Raw genomic sequence first — 17821 nt, forward strand, 5'->3', positions numbered from 1 at the left:
CAGGGCTCCACTGGCAACGTTGGTGACAGGGGTTAGGGCTGGAGTTAGGATTTGGGCAGTAGAGTTTTGGAGGAGCTCAGGTTTATAGTCCATGGTTAGAATACGCAGCAGTTTGATCTTAAACTTCTCTTGATTTTGTTCGAAACCCTATAGAATCATAGATTCCTGACAGTGCGGAAAGAGGCCATTTGGCCCATCGAATCTGCACTGGCTCTCTGACAGGGATCTGCACTTGGCGGAAACCCACGCAGGCACGGGGAGAATGTGCAGACTTCACACACAGCCAGTGACCCAAGCTGGGAATCGAGCCCGGGCCCCTGGCGCTGTGAGGCAGCAGTGCTAACCACTGTGCCACCATGTCGCCCAGAAAGGCCTCTCCAGTTTCAGCATGGTAAACTGCTAATTGCAAGCAAAATGCCGACTGGCTGGAATTTTATGGGCACACCCGCCCCATTTCCGGAAGGGAGCGAGGCTCGGAGAACGGCATTCTCAGTTGGCCTCGGGCTGGATCGTACGGTAAAATTGTGTCCACTGTCTGATGTTGTGTGTCTTGCCTTGCAGATGACCATGATGTTCTGTCGTTCCTCGTATTCACCCTGTATGAACCCGGGGCAATGGTAAGACTGAGGGCGTTTGGTAGACTGAAAACCTTAACACTAACAATATGTGCTGTTTAAATCAGCCAAACTATCCCTGCCCTCCTGTGAAGACACGGTAAGTGACGTTTTGTGCCCAGTTGCACAGATGGTGAGGGGGGTTTTGTACAAGGCACATTTTCTGTTTCAGTGACTTGCCATTACAGCTGATTAATGCATTTGGACGAACGTTACATTGTGAGAATTGCAAAGCAGCTGTCATTACAGCCGTGTAATTGTGGTGTTCAAATTGGAATTTTTGCGATGATTTATATTGCTATTGGCACCTTTTTTGTCCAGGAAGGATTAAAAAAAGCACAGACATGGAGCGGGAAGAAGCTGAGGCTAACTGGCAAAGTTGGGAAGGGGAGGGCTGTCAGAAGGCATAGTTGAGCTGGTGGGTTTTAAGACAGTGAGAAGGATGGAATTTTGCCGTCCTGCCGGCTGTGGGAATCGTAGCAGGCGGAACAGCAAATTCAGCAGACGTTCCGGGCAGGAATTTCTGGATTTGGGGTGAGACTCCCACCCACAGAGTTCCAACTCTCAGAACGAGGCCGTTCAGCCCATCCGGTCAATGCTGGCTCTCTGTAGAGTCGCCCAGTCAGTGCTCTATCAGTTCTCAACTCTATCCCCAGAGCTCTGCAAGTTTATTTTGCTTGGCTACCCATCTAATTTTGGAAATCATTGATCGTCCCCACCTTCCTCCACCCCTCTTCAGCAGCGACTTTTATTACGATTAACTAAAAAAAGTTCTTCCTCACACACCCCCTCTCTCTACTCAAAATCATACATTTATGTCCCTCCCTAATCCCTGTATCAGCCGATGGTAAGAGCTTTGCTTTGTCTACCTTGTCTAAACCTGTCATAATCTTGTCCAACTTTATCAGAATCCCTACAATGCGGAAGGAGACCATTCGGCCCATTGGGTCTGCACTGACCACAATCGAACCCGGGCCCTATTCCTGTAGCCCCACTCTGCTAATCCCCTGACACTAAGGGTCAATTTAGCATGGCCATTCCACCTAACCCGCACATCTTTGGATTGTGGGAGGAAACCGGAGCACCCGGAGGAAACCCGCGCAGACACGGGGAGAATGTGCAAACTCCACACAGACAGTGACCCAAACCGGGATTCGAACCTGGGTCCCTGGCACCGTGAGGCAGCAGTGCTAACCACTGTGCTGCCTTGCCGCCCTACCGTCCCCCTCAATCTCCTTTGCTTCAAGAAGAAGGACTCTGGCTTCCCTATCCAAACTCGGTGAAAGTCTCCTCATCCCTGTCAACCATCCTGTTAAATCTCCTTCTGCACCCTCTCAAGGACCCTGGTAAGAGGTGAAGACAGAAGAAGTGAGGGAGAAGGTGCAGAGGAGAAAGGTTTTGCCATCAGTTTGGGGAATAGGAGGTGGAAATTTGAAAGGCAATGGGAGCAGCTGGAGGCTGGAAATTAGTCGTGGAGGCATAAGATGGGTTAGTGGGTGTGGATAGGGGGAGGGGGTTGGTTTGGAATAGGCACAATGGTGCACAAGGGACCAGTGTAAATTGGCAATTGTACTGGGTGATGTGCAAGAAGAATTTGGGTAAGAACAGACTGCAGGAGTTTGTTGGCATTTGAGGAATCAATTGGTGGCACAGTGATTAGCACTGCTGCCTCACAGCGCCGGGGACCTGGGTTTGATCCCCTGCTTCGGGTCGCTGTCTGTGTGGAATCTGCACATTCTGCCTGTGTCTGCGTGGGTTTCCTGCGGGTGCTCTGGTTTCCTCCCAGAAGACATGCTGGTTAGATGGATTGGCCAGGCTAAATTGTCCCTTAGTGTCAGGGGGATTGGCCATGGTAAATAAGTGGGGTTATGGGGATTGGGCCTGGATGGGATTGTGGTCGGTGCAGACTCGATGGGCCAAATGGCCACCTCCTGCACTGAAGAGGTTCTATGATGTGGGCACAAGACGGCAGTTCCTGACCCGCCTGAATCAGAGTGGATGGGACATGTATGTGTGTGTGTGTGCGTTCACATCACTCCAAGGCCAGCACTTATTGCCCTGAATTGAGTGCTTACTTGGCCATTTCAGAGGCAGTGGCACAGTGGTTGTTCTGGCCTTGAGTGACTGTCTGTGTGGAGTCTGCACATTCTCCCCGTGTCTGCGTGGGTTTCCTCCCGCAGTCAAAAGATATGCAGACTAGGTGGATTGGCCATGCTAAATTGCCCCTTAGTGTCCAGAGATGTGAAGGTTTGTGGATTGGCCATGTTAAATTGCCCCTAAATGTCCAAAGATGTGCCAATTAGGGGGATTAGCAGGGTAAATACACGGAGTTACGGGGATAGGGCTTGGGTAAGATGCTGTGTTAGAGGTTTGGTGCAGACTCGAGCTGAATAACCTGCACAGTAGGGATTCTGACTCTAGAATTGGTATGTGTCTGGAATCACACATAGGCCAAACCAGGCAAGAATGGCTGATTTTCTTCTAGATAACTTATAGTTACGTCCTCACCATTTTTGATACTTTTTTATTTAAGATGGATTTCACGAAGTATAAATTTCCTGGCTGCGGTGTTGGGATTTGAACTCATGTCCCTGATTTGTTGGATGACTAATTGAATAATATAACCTGTTTTCTCTGAAAGATATAAAATTTGTATTCATCAGCTAACTTGTGGGTAACCATGTGGGTGTTATAACGATAAGATTCTTATTTTCTCTGGCTCACCTGTTGCACATGTTGTGATGTGTAGGATCCTGAAAAACAGATATCGGACAAGGAACAGGAGGAGTATCAGAAAGAGTACGAGCAGTTTGAGAAAGACTTGGAGAAACGTAGAGAAGAATTCCAGAAGGAGCATCCAGAATTTCACACCCCAGGTAGTGTTGGCTTGTAGGAAAGAATTGGTATATTCTTCAATTGCCTTTGTTTTAAATTTCATTTATTAATGTCACAAGTAGGCTTACATTAACACTGCAATGAAGTTACTGAGAAAATCCCCTAGTTGCCACACTCCGGTGCCTGTTCAGGTACACTGACGGAAAATTTAGCACGGCCAATGCACCCTAACCAGCACATCTTTCGGACTGTGGGAGGATGGGCAGCACGGTAGCACAATGGTTAGCACTGCTGCTTCACAGCTCCAGGGACCTGGGTTCGATTCCCGACTCGGGTCATTGTCTGTGTGGAGTTTGCACATTCTCCTCGTGTCTGCATGGGTTTCCTCCGAGTGCTCCGGTTTCCTCCCACAGTCCAAAGATGTGCGGGTTAGGTGGATTGGCTGTGCTAAATTGCCCCTTAGTGTCCTGGGATGCGTAGGTTAGTGGGATTAGCGGGTGAAATATGTAGGGATATGGGGGTAGGGCCTGGGTGGGATTGTGGTCGGTGCAGACTCGATGGGCCGAAGGGCCTCTATCTGCACTGTAGGGTTCTATGATTCTATGAAACCAGAGCATCTGGAGGAAATCCACGCAGATATGGGGAAAACATACGAACTTCACATAGACGGTGACCCAAGCTGGGAATCGAACCCGGGTCCCTGGCACTGTGAAGCAGCAGTGCTAACCCACTGTGTCACTATGCCGCCCAGCGTTTATGTCATTATGTCTTTGGTCCTAACTCTCTTCTGGAGAATCGAGTCATTATTTAACCAGTCATTGGATTGTGGATAGGTGGTGGTAAGGTGGTATTGTCACTGAACTGGTAATCCAGGGACCGAGGATAGCAGTCATACAGTTTTACAGCACCAAAAGAGGCCCTTCAACCCATTGTGTCTGTGCTAGCCACCAAAACTCTAATCTCTTTTTCCAGGTCCATAGCCTTGCATGCTCGGGGGACCGGGATTCAAAGATCTTAGAATTCTTACAGTATGGAAGGCCATTTGGCCCCTCGAGTCCCAGCCAGGCCCAATTCCCACACCTTTAGCCTGTTAATCCCCTGACACTAGGGTCAATTTAGCATGGCCAGTCAATCTAACTCGTACATCTTTGGACTGTGGGATGAAACTGGAGCACTTGGAGGAAACCCACGCAGACACGGGGAGAACATGCAGACTCCAGATGGATGGGCTGGAATTGAACCCGGGTCCCTGACGCTATGAGGCAGCAGTGCTAACCACTGTGCCACCCCCAATTCAAGTCCCATCAAGACAATATCTAGAATTAAGAATCTACTGATGACCATGAGACCATTGTCAAATGTCGGAAGAACCCATCCGGTTCATTAATGTCCTTTTAGGGGAGGAAATCTTAGCTGGTCTGGCCTACGCGTGACTCCAGACCCACAGGTGATGTGGTTGACTTTTAACTGCCCCCTGGATTGGCCGAGTGAGACACTCAGTTAATGGGCAATTAGGGATGGGCAATAAATACTGGCCCAGCCAGTGAGGCCCACATCCTATGAACAGAAAGTAATCGTATGGTAAGTTGCTGGCCTCAGTTGTTCCAGCGAGAGTTGAAGAACGTTCTGTTCTCAGTCTCTTGAGGATAGTCCACAGAGAGACTTGGGAATCATCGACATATGGCACTGAGGGAAAGTGTTAACTATTTACACAAGGGAGCTGGATTCTCACTGACAATCCCCAAACTATTTAAAGCTAATTATGTATTTTTTTAAACTTATAGTCACTGCTGTAATGTAGGAAACACAGAAGCCCAAATTGTGCACAGCAAGATCCCACAAACACATCACCCTCCGCAATCCGTGCAGATGTCCACTTTACCAAGGCCCGAAAATGGCTGCGATCTGAACTGCGTCTGAAACAGGCTGAGTGCATATGGGGGTGCCCGAGAGCAGTCGGATCTGAATTGTGTCCAGATAGCCCTTAGAATCAAAATGGCCCATAGAATCCCAGCAGTGCAGAGAGAGGTTATTCAGCCCATTGAGCCTGCATCGACCAACAATCCCGCCCAGACCCTATCCCTCTAACCCCACATATTTAACTTGTAAATTCCCTGAAAAATAAGAGACAATTTAACACGGCCAATCCACCGAACCCACACATCTTTGGGCTGTGGGAGGAAACCCATGCAGATACGAGGAGAACGTGTAGACTCCATACTAGCAGTCACCCGAGGCTGGAATCGAACCTGGGTTTCTTTACGCTGTGAAGCAGCTGTGCTAACCATTGCGCCACTGTGCCAACCAGTGCCAGTACCTTTGTAACTAACCATTGTTCCATCGTTCCTCCTTCCCCAAGAAAGGAGTCTCAGCCTGTGGAAAATAGAAGCAGCGTAAAATTCTTCTGAGAAAATCTTGGATAGATCTTCCGATTGGTATTTATTTTCTATACCCATTTATCTTACAACTGTGCCAGTCAGGAGCCTTAGACATTTGGTTTGGCATAAAGGGATCTTTGTCCCGTGCCTGTTTTAGTCTCTGATTGCTCCCCCTATGAGAGAGACTTCAACTCACCATGCATTTTACTTTATTTTTCTTTGTAAATGTTTCCAGACGCGCGTCTCTTCGAGACGGAGGGCCAGCGGGAGTTACAGATGGTTGCTGGTGGGCAGGCGATGATTCACCGGGAGCTGAAGGATCTTCGGGAGAGGTTGGACACAGCGTTTGAAGAACAGAAGCAATACGTGGAGAGGTTGAGCAAGATGGGCAAGGAGCAGCGGACCACCACAGCCAGGGGTGCCCAGGCGCAGGTAAGTACACGAGTGGTGCTTTTTAAAACGGGCCTTTCTGTGCGTGGCCCAGCTGAGAGTCGGCGGGTACAGACACTTTATGCCTGTGGCAAAGTTAGTTTTAGCACTGCCAGAACTCTACCACCGTGCCTGCCACGGGAATCAAAGGCGGGGGGTGGGGAGAGCGAGCGATGACCGTTGACCTCAGGTCGAGCAAGTGCCCTTGGAGACACCTAAATTCCTTTATTTACAATTCCAACAGCAGTACACAGAGTGCTATCAGTCAGTCCACTCTGGGGATACCAGAGGAACTGACACTCCTGGCTAAATACAAGGAAAATACTCCCTAATTGGCCTATCAGTTGGATCCTTAATCAGGGAGCTCATACTCCGAGAGACCAACTTCAATGACCTAATTGAAGTCATTACAGCAAAGCTGTGAAATCTCAGACATAAATGTTAATGCATATTGACACTATTAAATTAAGTCTGTGAAAAAGATACTGGCGCTGGGTGGCACGGTGGGTTAGCACTGCTGCCTCACAGCGCCAGGGACATGGGTTCGATTCCAGCCTTGGGTGACTGTATGGAGTTTGCACATTCTCATCGTCTGCATGGGTTTACTCTAGGTGCCCTAGTTTCCTCCCACAGTACAAAGATGTGCAGGTTAGGTGGATTGGCCATGCTAAATTGCCCCTTAGAGTCCCAAGATGCGCAGGTTAGTCTGATGTCAGATGTCCTATCTCAGTAACCCTGCACAACTTCCATGTCCTACCCAGCTAACCTGCACATCTTTGGACACTAAGGGAGAATTTAGCATGGCCAATCCCCCTAACCTGCAGTAGTTTGGACACTGAAGAGCAATTTAACATGGCCAATCCACCCAACCTACACAGCTTTGGACACTGCCTAATGTGCACACGTTTGGACACGTAAGGGTAGTTTAGCATGGCCAAACCACCTAACCTTCAAACCTTTGGATGCTATGGGACAATTTAGCATGGCCAATCCACCTTGCCTAATCTGCACATTTTTGGACAAGTAAGGGTGATTTAGCATGGCCTGTACACCTAACCATCAAACCTTTGAACGTTAAGGGACAGTTTGACATGGCCAATCCACCTAACCAGCACGTTTTTCGGATTGTGGGAGGAAACCGGAGGAAACCCAGAGCGAGAACGTGCAAATTCCACACGGACAGTGACCCGAGATGGGGATCGAAGCCAAGCCTCTGGCTTGATGGCATATCCTCAAGGAAGAGGGAGAGAGAAGGAGGCAGAGAGGTTAGAGATGAAATTCCCTGAAGTCGTGCAAAATGAAATGAGCAAAATTTGTGTTTTGCCTTGAAGCTTTTTTTGTCTGATGGATCAGTGGGTTGTATCTTGTTGAGGTACAGATGTTAGACACAGCTGAGGCTATGTTTAGACACTTGATAGTGGAGTATCCCTTCAGCTACTATTCCACACGGAGCACCTTAACCCTGCTTCTGCCTTTTTAAAGTGTGGGTAAGATGATTAGAGTCACGGAGGGAGAAAAGCAGTTGAATTTTATGTTCTACCTTAGAACACTGAAAGAGCTATGACCACCTTTAATCCTCTGGGTTACTTCTGAGGCAATCGTGTTACTTAAACACTGCAAAAAAAAATGCAGGATATTGAGAGAAGAATTTGCTCAGAGATCCGTTATTTATTAAATAATCTCCTGTGGCACATTTTCCTTGATTTGTGTAATTATTCAGTGCTGGACACAAGTGTTGCCAATCCAGTGCTGCTTCTGCAGGGGATTATCCTGAATATTCTATCTTATTTGTATATCTCAGCAGCTCCTGCTCTAAGAGGCTTTGTCTCGGGGATTATGGAGATTATAATTTACGATTCGAGAGAATGAGCATTATATGACTGAATATACATACACACACACACACGAGGTTCATGTTTAATATATTTGTATTTGGGTTTTTGTATTAACTCCCACAAACAATAATGAGTTGCTGTGAAAGGTGCATAAAGGGGCGCGCAATCTCATAGAATCCCCACAGTGCAGAAGAGGCCATTCGGCCCATCGAGCCTGCACCGACAGCAATCCCACCCAGGCGTGTGGTGGCTTGGGGATTCTCATAGTGACTTCGCTGCGGTGTTACTGTGAGCCCACTTGTGACACTAATAAATAAACTAAACTGAACTAAAGAGAGAGGAAGGATTTAGCCGTGAGGGTGGAACATGTGCATCCAAAGCATCTGGGCGGATGGAGAAATGCAACATGTAAGGAATGTTGAGGACTCTGGGTCTGTACTCATTGGAGTTTAGAAGAATGAAGGGGGATCTTATTGAAACTTACAGGATACTGTGAGGCCTGGACAGAGTGGACGTGGAAAGGATGTTGCCACGAGTAGGAAAAACTAGAACCAGAGGCACAACCCCAGGCTAAAGGGACGATCCTTTAAAACAATGATGAGGAGGAAATTTCTTTAGCCAAGTGAATCTGTGGAACTCTTTGCCTCAGAAGGCTGTGGAGGCCAGGTCATTGAGTATCCTTAAGACAGAGATGGGTTCTTGATTAATAAGGGGATCAGGGTTTATGGGGAAAATGCAGGAGAATGGGGATGAGAAAAATATCAGCCATGATTGAATGGCAGAGCGGACTCGATGGGCCGAGTGGCCTAATTCTGCTCCTATGTCTTATGGTCTTATAAAGTCAGTGAACTGAGTAATTTAAATGCTTAATTGCTGAAGTTACACATATTGCTAGGGTTTCACTGTTTCCCCTTGGCTGTTTCTAAAAAGTAAAGTGAAAGTTTATTTATTAATGTCACAAGTAGGCTTACAATAACACTGCAATGAAGTTACTGTGAAAATCCCCTAGTCGCCACACTCCGGCGCCTGTTCGTGTACACTGAGGGAGAATTTAGCACGGTCAATGCACCCTAACCAGCATGTCTTTGGACTGTGGGTGGAAACTGGAGGAAACCCATGCAGACACAGGGAGAATGTGCAAACTCCACACAAACAGTGCCCCAAGTCAGGAAGTGAACCTGGGTCCTAGGCGCTGTGAGGCAACGGTGCTAACCACTGTGCCCACCTTGTGCTAAATTGGGGTCCGCAAACCTTTACGGTGAGTGCTTGTAAATACGCTGTATATAAAAAAAAGTAGACTGAATTGGATACATTTGAACTTGTATAATGTTTGAAACGATATTCGAAACTTGTACATCTGATGTGCTAAGTATAATTTTACAAGACGTAAATTTTAAATTGATGACATTAGAAGCATGATATCTGCCTCATTTTAATTATTCACTTGGGTGTTGCTGTGGAGGCTAAGATTTATTTTCCCTCCCGCTTTGATGTGGAGAAGCTGATGGGTGCTGGGTTACTCCCTGAACTGTGCAATTCAGCGCTGTGTAGTCTAGGGATTGAGGATTGAAGCAACAATTCCGATGAATCCCATTGCTTTGCCGTGTGTGACTGAGGAATCTTGGCTTTGCTTGACGTACCGCAGACAATATCCCTCTGGCTTCAATGTGTCCTTTGTTTGATAGGATGGCGATGGTCCCCAGAGCTTGGTGCCGGTGCTGAATGGTCAGAAGCAGATGATTCAACAAGTGCAAGAGATAAGGTACATCTTTCTGTTATGGATGGAGTGCATCTCCAGGTAGAACAGGGAATGAGTTGGAGCTTGAATCCCGGAATTCCGGAAAGCAGTGAAAGCGGAGTACAACATCATCCTAGGATCCCTACAGTGCAGAAGGAGGCCATTCTGCCCATCGAGTCTGCACTGACTCTCTGACAGAGAATCTTACCCAGATGCTCACCGGCACCCTAACCGTGTAACACATTTAGCATGGCCAATTCTTCTAATCTACCCATCTTTGGGTGGCATAGTGGTTAGCACTGTTGCTTCACAGCTCCAGGGACCTGGGTTTGATTCCCGGCTTGGGTCACTGTCTGTATGAAGTTTGCACATTCTCCTTGTGTCTATGTGGGTTTCCTCCAGGTGCTCCGGTTTCCTCCCACAGCTTGAAAGACATGCGGGTTAGGTTGATTGGCCGTGCTGAAATTGCCCCTTAGAGTCCTGAGATGCGTAGTCTAGAGGGATTAGTGGGTAAATGTGTAGGGATTGTGGGGGTAGGGTTTGGGTGGGATTGTGGTTGGTGCAGACTCAATGGGCTGAAGGGTCGCTTTCTTTACTGTAGGGTTTCTATGATTTTGGACACTAAGAAGCAATTTAGCATGGCCAATCCATCTAACCTGGACATTTTTGGATACTAAGGGGCAATTTTGCTTGGCCAATCTACCTAATCTACGCATCTAGAACATAGAACAATACAGCACAGTTCAGGCCCTTCGGCCCTCGATGTTGTGCCGAGCTATGTCCGAACTCAAGATCAAGCTATCCCACTCCCTCCCATCTTTGGAGACTGGGCACAATTTAGCATGGTCAATCCACCTAACCTGCACGTCTTCAGACACTAAGGGGCAGTTTAGCATGGCCAATCCACCTAACTTGCATATCGGTGGAGTGTGGGAGGAAACCGGAGCACCCAGAGGAAACCCACGCAGAAATGGGGAGAGTGTGCAAACTCCACACTGTCACCCAAGACCAGAATTGAATGCGATACCCTGGCACTATGAGGCAGAATTGCTAACCACTGTGCCACCATACCATCATTTCGAATGACCCGTATCTTTGGAAATTTTAACCTTCCGACTATTACAATTCCCTCAAAGACCAATAACTTTTTAAAAAAAAAAAATTTGAATTCCCAGTGGACAGACTTAAAGATTTTACATTTTCAAACTTCTACTCTACGTGACTAAACATTGTGTTTCTAAATTCTTTCATGGGATGAGGGTGTTGCTGACAGAAGATGTCACGGAATAAAAGCCAAAGGGAGTGGTGAGCTCTATCCTGTCTCCACAGATGCTGTCAGACCTGCTGAGATTTTCAAGCATTCTCTATTTGTGTTTCAGATTCCAGCAGCCGCACTAATTTGCTTTTGCCAAGTGCTTGTAGTAACGAAACAAAACACTTGTCTAGGGCAAGCGTGACTGCTGGAATAATAGCCAGCTCTCTCTCCAAAAACAAAAACAAGAAAAAAAACAGATTCAAACAGGAGTTTGGCCAAGAAAAAAGACACGCAATGGGGGACAGAGTTTATGACCTGGAACCGTTGAACTCAGAGTTGAGTCCAGAGGCTGTAGAGTGCCTAATCGAAAGATGAGGTGGTGTTCCTCGAACTTGCCTTAAATTTCACTGCAGTAGACCAAGGACAGAGCAATCAGCAAGAAAGCAAAGCGGTGAATTCAAACAGCAAGGAACCCAAACTCAGGGTCATGCTTGTTCAATGAAGAGAGATTGAACAGTTTAGACCTACACTCTCTGGAATTTAGAAGAATGAAGGGAGATCAAGTTGAGGTGTACAAGATGATTCAGTGGTCGCCTTGCTACAAGAAGGACGTGGAAGCTTTTGAAAGGGTGCAGAGGAGACTTACAAGGATGTTGCCTGGATTGGGTGGCATGCCTTATGAGGATAGGTTGAGGGAGCTAGGTCTTTTCTCCCTGGATGGGAGGTGACCTGATAGAGGTTTATAAGATGTTGAGAGGTAATAGATAGGGTAGATTCTCAGACGCTATTTCCCAGGGCTGAAATAGTCGCTACGAGAGGACACACGTGTAAGGTGCTGGGGAGTAGGTACAGAGGAGATGTCAGGGGTAAGTTTTTCACTGAGGGTAGTGGGTGAGTGGAATCGGCTGCCATCGGTGGTGATAGAGGCGAACTCGCTGGGGTCTTTTAAGAGACTTCTGGATGAGTACATGGGATTTAATGGGATTGAGAGTTATAGATAGGCCTGGTAGGTACGGATATGATTGGCGAAAACTGAGGGCCAAAGGATCTGTTTGTGCTGTAGTGTTCTATGTTCTATGATAAAAGGTCTGGATAAAGTATACGTGGAGTGGATGCTTCCTCTTGTGGGACATTCTAGGACGAGAGGTCAGAGTCTTAGGATGAGGGGTAACAAATTAAAACAGAGTTGAGAAGAAATGACATCTAAAAGTTTGTGAATCTGTGGAATTCGCGACCAGCGGTGGATGCTGGGACAGTGAGTAAATCTGAGCAGAGCAGGAGCCATACCAAGCTGTGATACATCTGGAAAGTTTTCAAAGTTTTTTAAGTGAGTTTTATTTATTGGTGTCACAAGTAGGCTTACATTAACACTGCAATGAAGTTACTGTGAAAATCCCCGAGTCACCACACTCTGGCACCTGTTCGGGTACGCTGAGGGAGAATTTAGCACGGCCAATACACCTAACCAGCACATCTTTCAGACTGTGGAAGGAAACCGGAGGAAACCCACGCAGACACGGGGAGAATGTGCAGACTCCGCACAGACAGTGACCCAAGCTGGGAAACGAACCCAGGTCCCTGGCATTGTGAGGCAGCAGTGCTAACCGCCCACTGTGCCACTCACCATACTATGGTGCATCTGGTAAACCACCACGTTAGTGGGTGCTGGTATAGAATTACAACAGCGCAGAAGGAGGCCATTTGGCCCATTTAGTTTTCACCGACCACAATTCCACAATGCCCTATTCCCTTAACTCCTCATTTTTAGCTTGCTAATCCACCTCACCACTGGGGTTAATTTATCATAGCCAATCAACTTAACCTGCATTTATTTGTTAGAATGGCCAATGCACCCTAACCAGCACATCTTTCAGACTGTAGGAGGAAACCCACACAGAGACGGGGAGAATGTGAAACTCCACACACAACGTGACCTGAGGCAGGAATCAAACCCACATCCTTGGCGCTGTGAGGCTGTGCTAATCACTGTGCCACTTAAAAAAAAAGTGTGCTGATATAGAGTATTTGTATTCCATATAAATGTCCATCATTAACTTTGCATTTTCTATGGAGATGCAGTAGATGGTGACAAAGCATTGAAGAGGAGTGGGCAGGAGACAGGAATCTGTGTTTTGGTCTTGTACAGCTACACTCAGTGGTCAGTGAGATGGTGCGGTGCTTTTTGCTGTACCTGGGTTTCAGCTGTGTCTCAGTTTGCGTGAGGTGCTGTGAGTGAATGCCAGCGGGTGTGGAAGTTAGACTCGCATCTATTAATGTGCCTGAAAAATCTTAGACCAGAAGAGACCGTTCAAATCCAGTACAACTGTGCCTGCTTCCCTAATCCCCCTCACCCCCACCTCTCTGCTTTTGCCCCTCGCACCCTTTCTCTTTAAGCATTTTTTAAAAATACTTATCTCTTTTAAAACATGTTGGGCAGCACGGTGGCACACTGGTTAGCACTGCTGCTTCATAGCGCCAGGGACCCGGGTTCGATTGTTGGCTTAGGTCACTGTCTGTGCGCAGTCTGCACATTCTCCCCATTTCTGTGTGGGTTTCTTCCGGCTGTTCCGGTTTCATCCCACAGTCCGAAAGACATGCTGTTTAGGTGCATTGGCTGTGCTAAATTGCCATCTAGTGCCCCAGGGATGGTTGGTTAGAGGGATTGGCGGGGTAAATGTGTGGGGTTGCGGAGATGGGGGCTTGGGTGGGATTGTTGTTGGTGCAGGCTCGATGGGCCCAATGGCCTATTTCTGCACTGTAGGGATCCTATGGATTTTATATTCTGGATTTTGTTTCCAAAATAGCTAACCCTCCTGGCGTGTCCTTTGTCCTTTTGTTTTGATTTGATTCGATTTATTATTGTCACGTGTATTAGCATTCAGTGAAAAGTATTGTTTCTTGTGCGCTGTACAAAGCATACCGTTCATAGAGAAGGAAAGAAGAGAGTGCAGAATGCAATGTTACAGTCTTGGCTAGGGTGTAGAGAAAGATCAACTTAATGCAAGGTAGGCCCATTCAAAAGTTTGATGATAGCAGGGAAGAGGCTGTTCTTGAGTTGGCTGGTACGTGACCTCAGACCTTTGTATCTTTTTCCCGAAGGAAGAAGGTGGGAGAGAGAATGTCCGGATGCGTGGGGTCCTTAATTATGCCGGCTGCTTTCCCGAGGCAGTGGGAATTGTAGACAGAGTCAATGGATGGGAGGCTGGTTGGGTGATGACCTTAATATTCAATCCTCCTGAAGAAATTATTTTACCTTATCTATACCTCATCATTTGGAATGCTTTATTAAGTTTAGTTTATTTATTAGTGTTGCAAGTCGGCTTACGTTAACACTGCAGTGAAATTATTGTGAAACTCCCCTCGTCGCCACACTCTGGCACCTGTTTGGGTTACACTGAGGGAGATTTTAGCATGGTGAATGCATCTCATCAGCATGTCTTTCATCCTGTGGGAGGAAACCAGAGCACCCAGAGGAAACCCCTTGCAGACATGGGGAGAACGTGTAGATTCCACACAAACAGTGACCCAAGCCAGAAGTTGAGCCCAGGTCCCTGGCACTGTGAGGCAGCAGTGCTAACCACTGTGTCACCGTGCTGCTCCCCCCCAGATCCATCAGATCTCCAGTTGCATGACTGTGCGCCTTGTAACAGAAGTCCCTCATCTGTGGCAATGCCTTAGTCAATCCCTTCTCTACCCATGTTGAAGTGATGGCTTTCTCTCAGCTGCTAGATATTGAACTGAACAGCTAAGCACAAAGACTCATGAAAAATAGTGTGCTGGATAAAGATATTCTCTACTAACCAATGCATGGTTGGAGAAAGGCAGCCCCGCACAGAAACTCCTTTCTGAAGTTTACAGTGTATATAGAGTATACATTTTCATAAGTTCAATTCTCCCACCTATCCTGTCATCCTAACGCGTTGGCACACATTATTCACTTTGGCCAACAGCTGGATGCTCCATTCGCGTTGGTACACATTTATCTTGGCCACTTGTATCCTACCTTCTAGTAGAATGAGGAATTCATTGGTCTACAGGTCATGGACATTTCAACCCACTGTTGCTAAGCAACCTTACTTACATACATCCGTAAAGTTCAAAAGTTCCTTTCCCACCAAGAGTTGTAAAGGTGACGTTTCCACTTTTGACAAAGGGTCATCTGGACTCGAAACGTCAGCTCTTTTCTCTCCTTACAGATGCTGCCAGACCTGCTGAGATTTTCCAGCATTTTCTCTTTTGGTTGTTGTTCCCACTGTCTCCTTCTGTTTCATTTTCAGTAGGAACTGAATATCTTATATATGTTGTGAATGCATCTAGTCACTGTCTAAAGTATGAGAATGTACACTCTCTTTTGACTTTCTTCTGATAACATAGTTGTATTCTGTGGTTTATTGTTGCCAAAGAATGTGTCCTGTCTGGTTTAACACTCTTCCCTTTATGCTCCAGGGCAGTTAGCATTTTAACCAAGGTACACAATTCAAAAATACTTGTTTAAATCTAAAATACCTGTTTAATTTCCATAGCAGTAGTTATGTGAGTGTCTCTGCAAGTAGTACCTTTATATAAAATAAATATGAGGCACATTGTGGTCCTTAGTCTGGGTTAATTTCTCCCCGTTTAGTAATTTCATTAGTGTTTAAACCCCAGGATTTTCTCTATCTCATCTCCAGGGCCTTTAAGATAACCACAGCCAGCAACTGTTAGGACTCTATCCTTGCCACTGGGATTTCTCTCAGTCTACAATAGCTGCCTTCAGGGGTAAGCAGGACGATAAACAGTCTTGTGCACACTGCACGTTCCAGTGGAAAATCACTTTAGTTTGGGTGAGGGAAACTAAACACAGCTTGGAAAACCGGGCTGGCGTAGAATGCACAAAAACTGACCAAACCGGTTCATGTGAGTTTGCACATTCTCCCTGTAACTGCGTGGGTTTCCTCCAGGTGCTCCGGTTTCCTCCCACACTCCAAAAGACATGCGGGTTAGATGGATTGGTCTTGCTAAATTGCCCCTTTGTGACAAAAGGATTAGCAGGGTAAATACAAGATAGGGCCTGGGTGGGATTGTTGACAGTGCAGGCTTGATGGGCCAAATGGCCTCTTCCTGCACTGTAGTGATTCTATGAGGACAGGCAGTATTGTCACTAGACCCAGGGTCATGCGCTGGGCGTTCGAATCCCGGCATGGCCAATGCACCTAACCAGCATGTTTTTCATACTGTTGTAATTTTAAAATTCTCTCTCATGCTTTTGACCAGTTTGCTTTCCCCAATGTTTTACCCTGGTGCCCTTATTTGCAAGGTGGACAAAGGACAAACACGAGTAAAGGTTCAACAAGTTTATTAACAATAACACTACTAACCCTTAAATTACCCACATAAAACAAGAGGATCCCCCAAAATCAGATATACCACCCGCAAAGATGGTTTGGTTAAACTGCAGGCTCGATTCTCTGAGTCTCTCTGGTCCAGCGTCACGAAGGTGAGTCTCAATGGCAGCCTCTTCCTTCTCTGTTCAGTCTTCCAAATGGTCAAGGGTCACCTCCTTCATCGAGTCTTCTCCAGTCTTCGCTCCTGGTGTCTGGAAGTGTGTTCCTTTATTCCCCCTGCCTGCCTTTCCAGAAACTTCTCTGGTTTCCAGCCAATGAGGTCCCAGGAGGGGGTTCCAATACCCAGTGGGTTTCTTGATGTCTGCCTGACAGGACACCAGGGTCCGCCCCCAGGTGTCCATCTCCATGCTGCTGTTTACATTAACCTGTTATCAGATTAAGCCAACTGCAGGAACTTGTGACAGAAAGTCTGGCCCGATCTGGGCTTCTAACAATAGGCTGGGGTGCAATGAATTCCTGCTAAGTATCCGTAGGATGCAACGACCTTTGATAGGAGGTTGATGAGTCAGGCCCAGACAGGTTTGTGTATTGTACAATTGGCCTGCCTGAGGTTTGACTGTGTTTGATTTTTAATATGCCCAATTCTTTAATTTAGGATATCCAATTTTATCAGCCACAAAACTAGGCCCTGTTTATGTTACAATACTGTGGGAGGAAACCGGAGGAAACCCACACAGACATGGGGAGAATGTGCAACCTCCACGCATACAGTGACCCAAGCCAGGAATTGAACCCGGGTCCCTGGTGCTGTGAGGCAGCAGGTGCTAACCACTGTGCTGCTCCCCCCCAGATCTTTCAGATTTCCATCAGATCTCCAGTTGCACAACTGTGCTCCTTGTAACTGAAGTCCCTCGTCTGTGGCAATACCTTAGTCAATCCCTTCGCTACCCAGCTACTAAGTATTGAACTGAACAGCTAAGCACAAAGACTCGTGAAAGACGGTGTGCTGGGTAAAGATGTTCTTTATTGACCAATGCATGGTGGGAGAAAGGCAGTCCAACACACACACTCCTTTCTGAAGTTTACAATGTCAAGATGGTTATACATTTGATCAATAGCTGGAACCAAAAATCTAAATTCAATAAAAAAATCTGGAATTAATTATCTACTGATGACCATGTAACCATTGTCGGAAAAACCCATCTGGTTCACTAACGTCCTTCAGGGAAGGAAATCTGCTGGCCTACATGTGACTCCAGAGCCACAGCAATGTGGTTGACCCTCTGAAATGGCCTGGAAAGCCACTCAGCTCAAGGGCAATTAGGGATGGGCAATAAATGCTGGCCCAGCCAGTGATGCCCCCATTGCATGAATGTATTTTTAAAAAAATGTCCGTGTTCATATTTGTCACTT

At 46.8% G+C, this 17821-nt stretch overlaps 1 protein-coding gene across 1 annotated transcript in view; it reads left to right on the forward strand.

The window, feature by feature from the left end:
- Nucleotides 1–17821, forward strand: part of LOC145360683 (protein ERGIC-53-like) — an 80850-nt gene that overhangs the window by 22440 nt on the left and 40589 nt on the right. Inside the window, exons 7-10 of the mRNA XM_080216038.1 lie at nucleotides 562–617; nucleotides 3364–3490; nucleotides 6063–6259; nucleotides 9777–9853. Coding sequence (XP_080072164.1) covers nucleotides 562–617; nucleotides 3364–3490; nucleotides 6063–6259; nucleotides 9777–9853 — 457 coding nt within the window. The remainder of the gene's footprint in view (nucleotides 1–561; nucleotides 618–3363; nucleotides 3491–6062; nucleotides 6260–9776; nucleotides 9854–17821) is intronic.

Source organism: Carcharhinus amblyrhynchos, chromosome 32, assembly GCF_965287045.1.
Source record: "Carcharhinus amblyrhynchos chromosome 32, sCarAmb.v2.hapA, whole genome shotgun sequence".
Classification (NCBI taxonomy): domain Eukaryota; kingdom Metazoa; phylum Chordata; class Chondrichthyes; order Carcharhiniformes; family Carcharhinidae; genus Carcharhinus; species Carcharhinus amblyrhynchos.